This window comes from Papio anubis, chromosome 6, assembly GCF_008728515.1.
Source record: "Papio anubis isolate 15944 chromosome 6, Panubis1.0, whole genome shotgun sequence".
Taxonomy (NCBI): domain Eukaryota; kingdom Metazoa; phylum Chordata; class Mammalia; order Primates; family Cercopithecidae; genus Papio; species Papio anubis.
In genome coordinates this window covers 7,126,208-7,141,076 of record NC_044981.1, presented here as the reverse complement: position 1 = coordinate 7,141,076, position 14,869 = coordinate 7,126,208, and the positions used below count along the sequence as shown (strand labels likewise).

At 49.7% G+C, this 14,869-nt stretch overlaps 1 protein-coding gene across 14 annotated transcripts in view; it reads right to left on the bottom strand.

The window, feature by feature from the left end:
- Positions 1-722: 722 nt before the first annotated feature.
- Positions 723-14,869, bottom strand: part of RREB1 (ras responsive element binding protein 1) — a 198,518-nt gene continuing 184,371 nt past the window's right edge. For 10 of the 14 annotated variants that reach the window (XM_017957547.3, XM_009204405.4, XM_003897011.4 and 7 more), the window contains 3 exons: positions 12,070-12,234; positions 5,473-6,270; positions 723-4,173 (listed from right to left, as the gene is read on the bottom strand). In XM_017957547.3, the coding sequence (XP_017813036.2) occupies positions 3,716-4,173; positions 5,473-6,270; positions 12,070-12,234 (1,421 nt within the window). In that variant the 3' untranslated portion in view covers positions 723-3,715. Of the gene's footprint in view, positions 4,174-5,472; positions 6,271-8,790; positions 12,235-14,869 lie in introns of those variants that run through there. The other 4 variants (XM_003897013.4, XM_003897014.4, XM_017957548.2 and 1 more) reach the window with 3 other exon arrangements.

The following is a 14,869-nucleotide window of genomic DNA, read 5'->3' as shown; positions in this document are numbered from 1 at the left end:
ACTAACAGACTTTGTTCTCTCTCCACTAGGTGCTGACTAAATCACTTACAACTGGGTTGGGGGAAGAAGAGGTGAGGCAGACTTCTTAGGCATTATTGCACAGGAAACAAAAATGCTGGCTTTAGCCAATGACAGTGGCCTGCACCGTGGTGCCCCATTGGGTCCAGTCTCCTGGCCCTGTGCACCCAACACCAAGGTCTCCACTCTGAAGCTCTGACAGTGGCCACCCACTTAACTTTCCACATGCTCTCAAAGTAGCTCTCACAAGTGCGGCCGAGTGCTTTTCTATACAGCAGGGTCTTGCTGTGTCCCCCAGGCTGGAGTGCAGAGGCACGATCATAGCTCACTGCAACCTCAAACTCCTGGGCTCAAGCCATCCTCCTACCTCAAACACCCAAATAGCTGGGACTACAGGCGTGTACCACCATGCCCAGATAGTTCTTGAACTTATTTTTTTGTAGAAATATGGGTCTCACTATTTTGCCCAGGCTGGTCTTGAACTTCCGGTTTCAAGTGATTCTTCCGCCTTGGCTTCCCAAAGTGCTGGGATTATAGGCAAGAGTCACGGCCCCAGCCTCCAGAGCGAAGAAAAATGCTGCCTGGATGACAAGAGCTTTCCTGGGCACCTGTGATTCCCTCCAACGGTACCGCACACCTGGGGGCTGCCCCAAGTGGGCTGTGGGTTTGGGGATGGGATCACAACAAATCACAGGACGGCCACGTGACCGGCAATCTGCCGCTTTTAAAATATAACATTTATTGCTTAGATGGTTTGATACAGAACAGCTTTCTTCTCATTCTGAATTTGGAAGTTCTATACAACTGAATACAAAGAGGAACAAAAAGTACCAAAACCAAACTTGTGATTCTGTTCATGTGGCATAAACCAGTTTTGTACATAACATGTAGCAGCAGTTTTTAAGTTCCCTTTAGAAAAATATGCATTCTACAAATTTATTATTGTTTCCTGTTTAATGCATGGGCTGAAATCACTAGGATCAATTTCCTTCTTGAAGAAAGAGGAGAGGAAAGAGACGAACAGAGGGTCAGAACGTACGGTGAATCCTCCCGAAACTGGCATCCGGCTGTTCTGTAGCTTCCCCAGCGCTGCTTGGAAAACAGCCCTCTGGGTTGTTCTGTTTTCACAGCCAGGTGTTTCATGTAGTGATTGAATCTCAGCATCATGTCCATTAATCAATGAGGAAAAAAAAAAAAAAAGAAAAAACTTGCACCTCAAAAAACTTTTCAGAAGATCCATATATATATATATTTTTGTAAAAGCCCTGAGAGAAGGAGAAAGAGAATCAAACAAAATGTATAGAAACAAATTAGCTGGACATGCAAACTAAGCTATGATTCACCCAGAGTTTAAACAAATCACAAATTTCACAGTTTAATATTGGGGGGTGGGGGAAGGGCAAAAACAACAAACAAATAATACGTTTCTCCACCTCACTAATAAAATGTGGCAAGACCTTATTGACTACGAGGGTACAGATCAAGGCTAAGTAAAGCTTTAAATCAATAGTGATTATTGCGAGCGGCAGCCCCGGCTACTCACGTCGCTGGGAGCTGATTACTGCTACATCTCACCGCAGCGTAGAGTTTACTCACAGCTTCTCCCCACAATATTGCGAGTTTAGTGTGGAGAGTCGCAGAGAAAAAACACAAGAAACCCCAAATAATAACAACAAAAATAACAATAACAACTGTAATAATAAAAAAAGAAACCTAAGGGATGTATGAACTGGTTTTAACTAAGTAGACCAAGGAATCATTGGTTCTGATTTGCATTCATCTCTACAGTAAATAAAACCTCATTTTTAAACTGGTTCATACATCCCTAATACAGTTAAAAATCATATATACCTCAACCTTTTTTCCTTTCATATGCGAAGATATCACTTTTCATTATCTCAAGAATATCTATCTTCCTTTGAAGTCTGGGAGGTTGGATTTCAGAAACTGGTGAAGCAGTGGAGAAAAGGGGGTGTGCATGTTTCTGTGCGAACAAGTCTATGTAAAGGAGGGGCACTGGGGCCAGAAAAAGGCAGGGGAAAGCAGCTGGGGTACAGGGGTGCCTCCCCAGGGGAAGGCAAGAGGCTCCACACACTGCCGCAAGCACAGGGGTCCCCAGCAGCAGGCTGGCTGGGGGCCCCTGAGGTCTTGGCTGAGGGACCAGGAGCTCAGGTGCAGTGGGGTACATTCTCCTCCCTGCAGGCGGGGACAGTGAGGGAAGTCTATTGCCTGCCAAAGATGCTTATGGGTAAAAAGAATCCTGCCTTTTTGCACCCAGGGGTTTGGGCTATTTAAGAAACTACAAACAGCACATTTATCTTCAAGCACCAACTCCACATCACAGGAAGGTAAATATAAACCTATTTCTCATCTGACATCTTGCATGTGTAGTTTTATTACCAGTAGTAGTATTTCCTCGCTTTGCAAATGACAGTAGCACAGCTGGGTAAGGCGTGGATTAGGCTTAGCAGGAAGACTGGGAATACCTCGCTCACGAGTAACGTGCCTGGTCACTGGGTCACTGCTTTGCTTTCTCCACAGTCATCTCTGCAGTGCTCCAGGCACGGCCCTGGCTTCTTGACGCCTGTTTCCTGGATGCACGCACCCTCACTCCACCCTCTCTGAGCTGCTCCTGGGCCACGCCTGGGAAGACTGCTCACGGCCCTGCTAAATTCTGCAGTGACAGAAGAAAGGCTTGTCTCATTACAGTAGAAGAGCTACCACCCGAGGGTGCCAACCACAGCCGCAGGCACACGTTTACACGGGGACCCGGGTGCGGCACAGGTCTCTCAGGACAAATATTGCCCATTTGATTCTGCTCACTGCAGAGAACAGCAAACTGATGAACTAACAATAATAATAATAATAATAATATTAATAATATAGATACTGAAAGGGAAGAGGAGGCAATCAAATATATGCTATCCGTGCATGTTTTCCATAGGTTTAGACGCCAGGGGAGTAACTCTTCTCTATAGTTAAGAATGGATGTCTTGAAACTTGAACGGTGACCATGTCTAATGCTGACAGAGTGGAAACGGACATGAGGCTGAAGCTAGAATCTTTCCTGGTTTTGGCCTGAAACCATATTGGAAACCTTCATCAACCACATCCTGTAATACCAAGGACCAGATGACAGCTCCACCATGAAGCACACAGAAAAAAGGAAAATGTCTATTTAAGAAATTATCATCTTATTCATCTTTCCTCTGGTCATTTACACGAAATTCACATCATTTTCTTCCAGTTATTGGCTTTGGGTACCCAGGGGTATGTTTTTTCCTTCTGTTTCCAGCTCACAGAACAAACGGTGCTATCACAGATTCACAAAAACAAGCTCACACACACCAATAAAAAATAACGCTAATGCTCAAATGAAGAGGTCCTCTCCAGACAATTCATTATAATATTTGTTTTGTTTAAGAAGTCATTTTGGAAAAATACAACACCCACGATAATATGGAGGGATCCGGTAAGTAGTTAAGGCACTGGAATCGGCACGGGCTGTGGCCTCCCGCGCAGGCTGCGGTAAGGCTATGGCACTGAGCGAGCAGCCACGCTCCTGCTTGTCTCTCGCACTCACTCTCTCTCTCTCTCTCTCTCTCTCTCTTACTCCCCAACAGCCGAAGGGCACTGAGGAAACCCCATGACGCTTTGCTCTGCTGGCTTCTGTCTGTGCTGAGGGGGACTGAGGCTGTCACTCCATCCCCGGGAGCTGCGAGGCGCTGTCAGCTGTGGCCAGGGTGGGGTGGGTGGGCCTCTTGCTGCGAGGTTCCAGCAGGTCCTGCCCCAGGGCCACTGGGCTCTCTGGGTTAAGGTCACCCTGGCCAGGCTCAGACGGCCGCCCTGCCGTGACCTTCTCCTCCCTGTGGCTGCAGTCCTTTGTGGCACTGGCCAAGCCCTCCTTCCGGCTCCGGGTGACGGCCATGTGGCTGCTGGTGCTGGGAGCCAGCTCCGCCTCGTTCTCTGAGACGGGGTTGTTGCCACTGTGGGTGGACTCGTTCTCGCTGTCTTCCTCACCCCGCTCATCCTTGTCGCTGTCCTTCCCATGGTGTTTGGCATGCCTGGCTTTCTGGTGGATCCGCTGGTGGCGAACCAGGCTGTGCTTCAAGGTGAAGGTTCGCTCGCAGGTCTGACATTTGTATGGCCTTTCCCCTGGAACAACGGAAGAAAGAAAGAATTTCCATTAACCAAAAGGCACCAGTACCCACCGCACCCTGCTCTGCACAGGAAGAACGGGGCTCCCAGGCTATGTGTGAGGGACCAGGACTCCTTCCTACTCAGCCAGAGGCCTCTTCCTTGAACCAGCAAACAGCACGGACAAGCTCTGTTTGCTGGTTCAAGCTATCAGTTTGAGATGTTCCCTCTCCTTCCTCTCCCAGTCCAGGCACTCTACATACTGATCCAGAAAACCCAAGTCCCAGAAGCAGAAGCCTCAGGAGACATGCAGACTGGCCTAGACCAGAGCCTAGGAAGGAATCTAGAGGGGGACGGGAGTGGACCCTCTCAGGGATCTGTATGGACAGCAGCACCTAAGTCGGAGGCACCAGGTACCCTCTGCATTGCGATGTGGCGCAGCGGGCGCTTTCCTGATGCTCACACGCCAGGCCCGGGGCAGGGCCCACCACGCTTTCTGGGAGCCCAAGAATATCCCTCTTCTTGTGAGAGCCAAGGCCCCTGGTCCTTCACACCGGCAAGCGCAGCGAACAGCGGACTGCGCTGGGTTGGGGCACACGTGTTCACTGCGGGCTGTAGCTGTGACAGGGAGGGAAGCTGCGGCTGAGAGGAGGGACAGGTTATTTTGGAAGGAAGGAGGATGTATCTCTGGACTCCATGAGCATATCCAGGTCTAGGTCTCAAAGCAAGCGCCCCTGCTCTGGGGTCTGCAGCCTCCACCCTGTGGCTGGTGGGTGAACTCTAGGAGCAGTGTGCAGGGCAGTGGCTAAGAGTCCTATCCCAGTCACCTCAGCCGGCTGCACGGCTAAGAAACGAAAAGACCCTCCTGGCCCTAACGGATCACCCAGGGTGCCTGCCGCCTCACAGTGGCCTGGGGCAGCGCCTGTCGTCCCGGCCACAGGACTAGACAGGACCAAGTGGCCCCAAATGGCCAGCACAAGCACCCTCTCCTAGATACCTCTTTGAAACAGGGCAGCTGTCACCCCAGCTCTACAGATGGGAAGACGGAGGCTCAGCAGCGCTAAGAGGCGGATCACAGCGTTCTCAAAAACACAATGGCCAAGGACCCTCTCCTGCCTGGCTGCAGGCCTGCACGGTCTTCAAGGGCTAAGAGGACAACTCCTTAAAACTCCTAGTTCACGGGCTTAAAGAGCACACCCGCAACGTAAGCAAACGTTCTCTCGGCGGCCTCCAGCGCCGCTTCAAGGCAGCTCCTAGGACAAAGGTGCCCAACTCGCCGCCTCTTGTTGGGCTGGGGACCTGGCCTGCCCTGGTTACCTGTGTGGGAGCGCATGTGCCGGGTCAGGTCCTGCAGCGACCAGAACCGCTTGTTGCACACGCTGCAGACCTTCTTCCTCTTGTCTGCCTTGCTGACCACGCTTTTGGGGGAGTCTGTCTTTGGTTTCTTGTCATCGTCGCTCTTCTCCGAGGACCTCTTCTCGGCCGCGCTCTCCCCGTCGGAGGGGCCCTCAGTCTCCTCTGCAGGCTTTTCCGCCGGGGCCTCCCCGGCGCCCGGGGCCGACTCCACCACCTCCACCGGGGTCTCGGGGGGCTTCTCCTCCTGCTCAGGGGCGGGCGGGGGCCCCTCCTCCGCAGTGCTGGCGCCATCTCCCTTCTCGTCCTTGGGCTCCTGGCGGCCGTGCGCCTTCCGGTGGCGGCTCAGGGTGCCCAGGAACTTGAAGCTCTTCCCACAGGTGTCGCAGGCGAGCTTCTGCTCCTGCGAGGCCGCGCCCCCGGCGCCTGCCTCGCCCTCGCCCTCGGCCAGCTTGAAGTCCATGAGCTTGGTGGCGAAGTCCAGGTCCAGGCTCTGGTTGCTCGACGCGTCCTCTTCAGCGCCGTCGGCGTCACCCGCACTCTCCTCAGCGCCACGCTCCTCCTCCGGCTCATGGCTCTCCCCAGGCCCGTGCTCTTCTCCGTGCACAGGCGAGGCGGTTTCCGCCTTGGCCGGCTCCGCAGGGGCATCCCCTGTGACCTGGCGGAGCTCAGTGGCGCCCTCCGACGGCTGCTCTCTGTCCCGTGAGGTGAGGTCTAGCACTTCGCCCGCGGTGGCTGCAGTCTCCGCATCCGACTGGCTGTCTGTGGGGCAAGCACAGCGGGGAGGGCTCAGAGGGGCACCACCAGGTACGCTCATGCCAGGGACGTCGCCGGGAATGGGCTAGACCCACGCCAGCAGCCTGAACCCCAAACCAGTGAGGACTTCTTTCGGCCCAAATCCTCACCACCTGTTACATTCCCCCAGGAGGACCAAGATGACCCCGGGGAGGTAAGAAAGGCAAAAGCAGCCTCCACATCACCTGAGGTGTGTTCCCAGAGCTGGCTGTGCCCCCGAACCCCCGGCTTCCACTGCTCCCGCCCCCAGGAAGGTGTGAGTGACTCAGGCAGGGCAGACAGGGGCTGCGAGATAGGAGAGGGGTGCATTCCAGAGACTCGCAGCGCCAGGGAGGTTGAGGAAGCTTGAGTTATAAGTTATTTTTCCAGTGCAAAGAGATCATACAAACATGCAACATACACAGGACCACCCCCACCCCTAATCCCCCAAAGCATGGTCTTGATGAGTTTCACAGGAAACGACCCCAAGCCTGCATTCTGTGTGTATGGTATGCACTCTTGCCTGACGCTCATCTCCAGGTGGAGGCTGCAGAGACCCAAGGGGGTGCAGGCAAGCTTGTAGGCTTCCTAGCTGTCAGCCTCCCAGGGGTGGTGGAAATCTTTCAAAGGAAGGGCACCCTTGATGCCAGGCTTGGCAACAGCAGACAGTGAGGGGAGCGGACTGTGAAGGGCTGTGGGTGCCTGGGAAGACAAGGGGTTCTGGGTTCCGGGCATCTCACCTACCCTGACTTCCTGCCTTTTGATTTGTTCCTATCTGTCCATTCCACCCAGTAAAACTGTATGTGGAAAGCCTACCAGTTTTCAAGTCCTTTTAAGGGATGGCACGGTTGCAACATTCACAGCATCAAACAGTGTCAAAAGGCCTTCTCTTTCCTAAGGCTGAAAGAGGACTTAATAACTTCTTAAAATTATGCACTACAACAGTGCATTGGAAGCTGGTGGAACCTATTATTTAGCTGCAGATCCTATGTCTGATTTTTTATTATTCAAGACGGAGTTTCTCCTTGTCGCCCAGGCTAGAGTGCAATGGTGTGATCTTGGCTCACTGCAACCTCTGCCTCCCGGGTTCAAGCAATTCTCCTGCCTCAGCCTCTCGAGTAGCTGGGATTACAGGCACCCACCACCACGCCCGGCTAATTTCTGTATTTTTAGTGGAGACGGGGTTTCATCACGTTGGCCAGGTTGGTCTCGAACTCCTGACCTCAGGTAATCTGCCGACCTTGGCCTCCCAAAGTGCTGGGATTACAGGCGTGAGCCACCATGCCTGGCCACTGTCTGACTTATTACTGTAGGGATTCAGAAGTTCCTCTGAGAATTAGGTGGATGAAAGTCATTGTTTTATGGCACAAGTATGAGATGCGCCTCCCTCAACAGGCCAGATGTGAGTGCAGTCCTTGAGCCAGCAGATTCACGCACCTAACCTGGATTCTCACTTGGTGTGATCAGGCGTAACTACAGTGTCAACCTGCATCTATCACTTCTCCTCAACATCACATGCTCCATTATTTGGCCATCAAGGCGGTCAGGAGGGCTGGGGTAAGGAGCTGGTCCTGCCCCATCCCGAGGTCTGAAGAGACAGTACCTACTGCTCACACCTGCTTGGGGCTTTAGGCTTACCCACAGCCATCTGCATAACGTGTCCACTTCCATCATTTCATTTCATTAGTTTTACACTGACTGCACTTTTTGGCAGCCACTCACTGTCTGAGTATCTCAAGAGGTTTCAGAAGGAAATATTACGGTGTGAATATAAAATTTTAAAGAAGAAATGATTTTGCAAAATTATCCAAAAGCTTAAAGAATATGAATCCTGAGATATGCACACCAATGTCTGGGCCACATTCCAAGGAAAAACAAGATATTCGTTTTCTTGAATCATTTCAACAGAGAGCAGCTATAGAATGGATATTGGTATAAACTCTACAATAAAAATACAAACTGCTCAATTTGTTTGCTGGCTTTGTGGGTAATTTCCCTCCCTAGAGTCAGGGTCTCCCTATGTTGCCCAGGCTGGTCTCGAACTCCTGGCTCAAGGGGTCCTCCTGCCTTGGCCTGCCAAAGTACTAAGGTTACAGGCATAAGCAACTGTGGCTGGCCTTTGTAGGTTTTTTTTTCTTTCTTTTTTTTTTTTTGAGATAGAGTCTTGCTCTGTCACCTGGGCTGGAGTGCAGTGGTGCAATCTCAGCTCACTGTAACCTCTGCTTCCTGGGTTCAAGTGATTCTCCTGCCTCAGCCTCCCAAGAAGCTGGGATTACAGGTGTGAGCCACCATGCCCGGCTAATTTTTGTATTTTTAGTGGAGACAGGGTTTCACCATGTTGGCCAGGCTGGTCTCGGAACTCCTGACCTCAGGTGATCCACCCTCCACGCCCTCTAAAAGGGCTAGGATTACAGGCATGAGCCACCACGCCCAACCGGTTATTTTTAAAAGATTTAATCTCTGGTTACTTCCCCTTTGTCCCCAGTATATCCTAGGCTACTTCTATTATTTTTTTTCAGCAAAGAACATGCATTATTTTAACTGCACAGAACATATTTAACATGATAAAGCTTGAAAAAAATAAAATAAATTTTGAAATGAAACCCAAATAAATATACTAAGATCAAATTGTTCCTGCTGTTGGGACCTTCCTTTGTGTGGATAATGGAGACAGATCACCCAGAGTACAATGAAAGGCCAACGCCCTCTTGGGACACAGGAGGCTTGGTTGTATTCTACCAAACTCCCACTAGGGGGAGTGTTTTAGCAGTGCAGGCTGTGCCCTTCACATTCTAAGCAACAACTGATTTTCATTAGTGATTCTCATGAACAAACACTTCGCCTCTAAACCTATCATGAACAGTCAACTTACAAGGCCAGGTGCTGTATAAATCCCCGCCCTCAACCACCCAGACTCCCAAATGAGGTAGCTGAGCTGATGACTTTTTATATAAGCAATGCTACCTTAAAAATATGCAGTTCTTCCCTCTCCCCATCAGTCCCTCGGTTTGTGTTCAACAACTAAGAAAACTGCCAGAGGAAGCAGAAGGAATCCTGATAGATAATAAACCCACAGCTCCTCCTACAGGACAGTGGAGACGGCCCTAGTCAGCTCAACAATTAATGATCTATTGCTTCCTAAAAATTAAATGCGCCTCAACCGATGCGACAGACTACCAACCGAAGTAATCATCTGACCTGGCAGGGGTGCGTCTGCAGGGAAGCCACTGTCTGCACTCTACCCAAAGCATCGGAGGACTGAGAGGGTTTCCTGGGGTGCAGTCCATGCTGACATGTGGGACTTCTGGGCTGGTAAAGGTGGTCACCATTAAGGGAGAGTTTAAACACTTTCATGTTTATATGAATTAAAAACAGCCCTATGTAGGTGCCTACAAACACGAAGACGCGGCATCATCGGAGGAAGGACCAAGGGCATGCCCTTCAAGGGCAGAGGGGGCCAGGGCACCTCTCTGTCGAGGACAGTGAATGAAGAATTTCAGTTGAAATCTGAATATTCAAAATGGACCTTTGAAGGGAGAACTGCCCCCACTGTGGCATTTTAAGCATTCTTTTGGGGGACTTTATGTTGAAAAAAGTCAGACCTGCATTATAAAACATGTGTAGGAATTTTAAGAAAATGCCACCTAAGCATATAAGCCTAGAAAACCCCTCAAGGACCTCCTTGGTCATTTCCTCCCCCAGCCTCCCCTTTTTTAAGTGGTCTTCCTTCAAAGCCTCACTTTTTTAACTTCACTGGGGGGAGCCCAGAATGAAGGCTTTACCCCATGCCCATCATGCTCATCTGGTTTTTAAAATCCCCCTTGAAATCACTAAACTCTGCCTCCCTAACCTCCTTTCTCTCCCACTTAAATCTCAGTCCCTTTTCTCACCATGGACTGGGACCACAACTAAACCAAACATATATTTTCTCTTTGCTAGTTTCACATTACAGCTTTCAGTAACTTTTCCTTTTCTAGAGGTTTTATCCCTTCAAGAAAACCTATATAACTTCCGGGGTGGGGTGGAGGTGGGAAAGGGCTTTGCTGGGATTTGGAAAACAAAACTTATGAGTACAAACTTATAAATACACTTGGTGCTGAACCGAAGCTAAGACCATAAATTCCGACTCAGCTTTGTGTCTGCAGACGTCAGCAGGAGCCCCAGCCCTTGTTCCTCCCTTATGATAAAGAAGCTGAATGCAAAATGCATATCCAGCACAGAGTTACTAAGACTTATTTGTAAACATGGAAACCCAAGGGCTCCCCCTCAGCTCCCTCAGTTACTGGCTGCTTTCGCTACTGTGGAACCACTATGGGAAGATCACAGGGTAGCTTTCAAAACCAGGCTGAAAGAAAATGTTCCAGACCAACAGGTAACGTGGCGGCCGATGGTTAAACATTAACAGAATGGTCTGCAGCAAGTGCGTGCCTGCCAGCACTGGTGTGTACTTCCCGTGGGCTGAACTGCAGGTCATCCTTGGCTCACAGGGGTCCAAGTTAGGGGAAGATTCCGTGGGCACCCACATCTTTCTTCACTCAAAGATACTGGTGAGTTATGTGGAAGTGGAAGCTGGGGAAGCAGTGAGCAAAGCAGCTTACACTTTCATACCCTCAGAGGATCTGATCTGGACTGGCGGTTGGGCAGTCAAGAGCACTCACAGTTGGTTTCACGGGGCTCAGTGGGAGGCGTAGAGAGGGGCAAAGGGTGGCCTCTCCAGATGCGCCCCCACATCGCTATAACCAAGGTAAGGACAAGGGGGCTAATGCCCAACCCTCTGTCCACACTGACTCCTGAGGCAGGGGTGCCTCCTAACTCTAGAGCACCCCATCTCCACCCTATCTAAGGAACAGAAGCCACAGGACGCAATTACAACCCTAGAAAAACATAGCTGGGGGGATCTCTTCGCAGCCACGAGATAGTGTCAGGTTTTCAAGACTTGCAGAACTGGACCCAGCACCATGATGCTGTCCCTGTTGCTAACCAGTGCCAACTGGTGGGGTGTCTAAGTGGCCTGCAGCAGGCTGGCTTTTGTTTTGTTTGCTCTTGGGGGTGAGGATGGAGAACCCCAGCAGTCCGAGCGGATGGAGCGTACCGATAGAGGACATGAGTAAATTCAGAAACTATAAGGGAAAAAAGGTGGCAGAAGACGTATCGGGCAGCCGTTAATTGCTCTGTGGGTGCTGGAGGGAGGAAGCACACATCAGCACAGGAGAATAATACTCGGATTCAGGTCAAGCAGAGATGTGATTAAAGAAAGGACATGCACAGTGCTTTTTCAAACAAGGACAGTCTTACACCGGGAAGAGAGTTATTGAAAAGAAGAACACCGCACCCCTCGTTCCTTCAATACCCTGACATCCCAGGGAGCCCAGGCCTGCTCCCGAGGAGGCTGCAGAGGCCAGGGCTCCCCAAACCTTTAAGGTTTCACATCCCCTTTAGATGAGTTCATACCCAGGGCTAAAGTTGTAGGCCTTCCCATACATCCCACCTCCCAACATTGGGAACAAAGGCCTCTTCTGCCAAGAGGGTGACAGATCTTCCCTAGCAGCCCCGAGAGTCACTGAGGGGCACTGTCACTGTTTCCTGCCGTATGTCTAGGCGATCTGACCCAGGAGTTATGCTCCCTCCCAATCATCAGTAGGGCCCGCCTTTCTACTAATAGGCTCTGAATCCTACAGGGAAGTGAACAAGCAGCCCCTCCACAGCTCGGACCGGAGTTAGATACAACTCTCAACCGAACTCCTCTGTCTCCCTCTCTCTGGGTTCTTGTTCACCTGGCGGCACTACCTGTGCTATCATGGGATCCAACATCACTCTCTTTTGACTGGGGGATAAGCCCGTTTCTTCTCAGGGAACAGGTGGTAACTCCGTGTTTGCGCAACTGGTGGCGTTCACAGTTAGATTTGGTAGAAAAGAAGGCATCGCATTTTTGACAAGGGAAGGGTTTCTGACCTGAAGCAGGAAAAAAAATATATATTTATCTGGCTTTCTACTGCAATGAAAAACAAAAGTCGCTTTTGTTTATTCTTCTGGGATCACTGGCAGTTGTTCCCCCCTCCTCCACCCCTTCAAGAAAATTAACAAAACACATTTAAAAAAAAAAAAAAAAAAAAAAAAAAGAGAACATCAGTGACTACAACGATCATTCTCCCTTTTCCTAAGTTGAATGGAATATGAATTTTTGTTTTCAAAATACTAAAATAAATGAAACTGAAAAACATACATTTAAAGTAAAACAATGCTATTACAATTAAAATATTAAATAATGACAACACAAAATAAAAGTGAATGAAGAGATTTTAGAGCACAGCAAGAAAACACCTATATTCTATCACAAAGAGAAAGATGCCCTCTAACAAGTTCTAGTGTGGCAAGGACACCATAATATGGACACTAGGAAATCCATTGGGGAACCCCCTGGGTATCTTTGGGGGGCCATGAAGTCAGGGACAGCCCCCCGGCCAGGGTGGCCAGTCCCCCTTCCTGGCCTTGGTGGCTGTACCCCTCCCACCGGGGAATGGGAGCAGTGAGTTCTGACTTCCCAGGACAACTCCTGTCTGACTTGCTGAGAGATCCTGCAGTGACTTCTCCTCAAGTTCACTGTGGTCCTAGGTGGCAAGAGTCAGGAGATCTTCTCATTACATTAAAGGTTCTTTCTTCCCCCTGCTCCAAGCTTGGTTGCAAATGAGTGACCAATATGTAACTATGTCTGCATTTGATCATGTGCTCCATTCAACAGATGTGCACGTGAAGAGGACATTTTGGCGGCCCTGCCTCGCCGCTAGACCCATCTCAAATGCACAGATGGGTGAGCCACTGAGAGAGGCACAGTACCCTCCTGCTTTGGTCTGCCTACCTCTCCTTTTACTTGGATTCCTTTTGTGCTGTAAATGTCATGTTTGAAAATGCAATCGAAGCTCCTCTACAACTTGTCCTGGGTTTGTGTGGATGCATGTGAGGGAGAAAGAAAGCACAAGGGAAAAGGGAGGTGGAGAGGAAAAGAGAGGAGGAGGGAGGGGATCAGGAACCTTCAAGAGATGGAAGTTGGTGGTGCATCATTTGTGTATCACTACATTCCTCCCTTTCCCCCAAGTCGCTGGTGTCCAAGGTCCCAGTTGCTAATGTTACAGGGTAAAAGGTTTTATGTGTTAACCAACCTGACTTCAGAGCTGAGGCCTAGTACTTTTGTCTCATAACCGTGGGATTGCCACAATTAAACATAGCTCCCTGGAAACACAGATCACAGGGGCCTCTGGCGTTCGTTTAGATTAATGTTGATAGAAACCTGAACTAGCGCAGGTGCCCAAGGCCACACACTCCCCTGCGAATGCACAGCAAGGGCCTGGCACCTGGGGACCAGCCAGAGGGGCCACGTGTTTTCCCAGAGGAAGGAGGGACTAGCCTTGACCGGCATGGCTGTGTCACACGACTCCAGGGGGCGCCATTTGTACAGAGCGTGAAGGTGTGGACCTGGCGCCGCCCCTGTGACAGCATGGCCACAAATTTACATCAGCAGCAATAATCAGAGACAGGCGACACTGATTCCATCCTGAGCTAAAAGACCCTTTAAGATGATGCTTACAAATCTCCTCAGGAGCTTTTAAGATAAAGATGCTCGCAACAATCAAAGACAACAGAATTAGAAACCTGGAAAGGGCAGAATCAGAAACCCAGAAACCCGGCCTGCGTGCTTCTGAGGAGCTCCACAGGCAACCTGAACAGAAGTGGAGAACCCACTGACTGTTTTCAGGTCTCCTCATATCATTCTGTGGGTGTTTTATGCAAAATTTATTTTTAAAACATCCACATTAAAAAAAAAAAAAGTATGACTAGTTGTACAGTATCTCAGTGTTTATGGTGCATCTTCCAAATTACTTCTTGCAGCCATGCATGGTGGTGCATGCCTGTAATCCCAACACTGTGGGAGGCCGAGGCGGGTGGATCACTTGAGGCCAGGAGTTCAAGACCAGCCTGGCCAACATGGTGAAACCCCATCTCTACTAAAAATACAAAAATTAGCTAGGCATGGTGGTGCGTGCCCGTAATCCCAGCTACTGGGGAGGCTGAGGTGGGAGGAGCACTTGAGCCTGGGAGGCAGAGGTTGCAGTGAGCAGAGATTGTACCACTGCACCCTAGCCTGGGCGACAGAGAGACTCTGTCTTAAAAATAAAATAAAATGAAAAAAATTACTTCTTGTTTTTCATTTAAAATTGAACACAGTATTTAATAATTTCAAGTAAAAATAAAGTACTTTTAATATTTTATTGTCAAAAGGTAACACTGCTGCTTCTGAGTCTGGCCAGATTGAGAAAATAACTGGGCCAAGAGGAAAACAAGTAAGAAGCTATTATGATAGGATTCTTGATTTCAAAGAAAACGATCGGCTTCTCGCTCCCCCTATCACATGGTTTACTCTAATTTTCACACTGGTAAGTGCGTCACCTTTACAGTTGGTTAGGACTGCCAGGCTGACGTCCCCATGAGAAGGTCCCTATTAATGCTAAATTCAAAAAACAGTCCATGATGCCAAAGTATTGCATCAAACTATGAAGGCTCCCAAAGTGACATAACAACTCACACGAGTCAT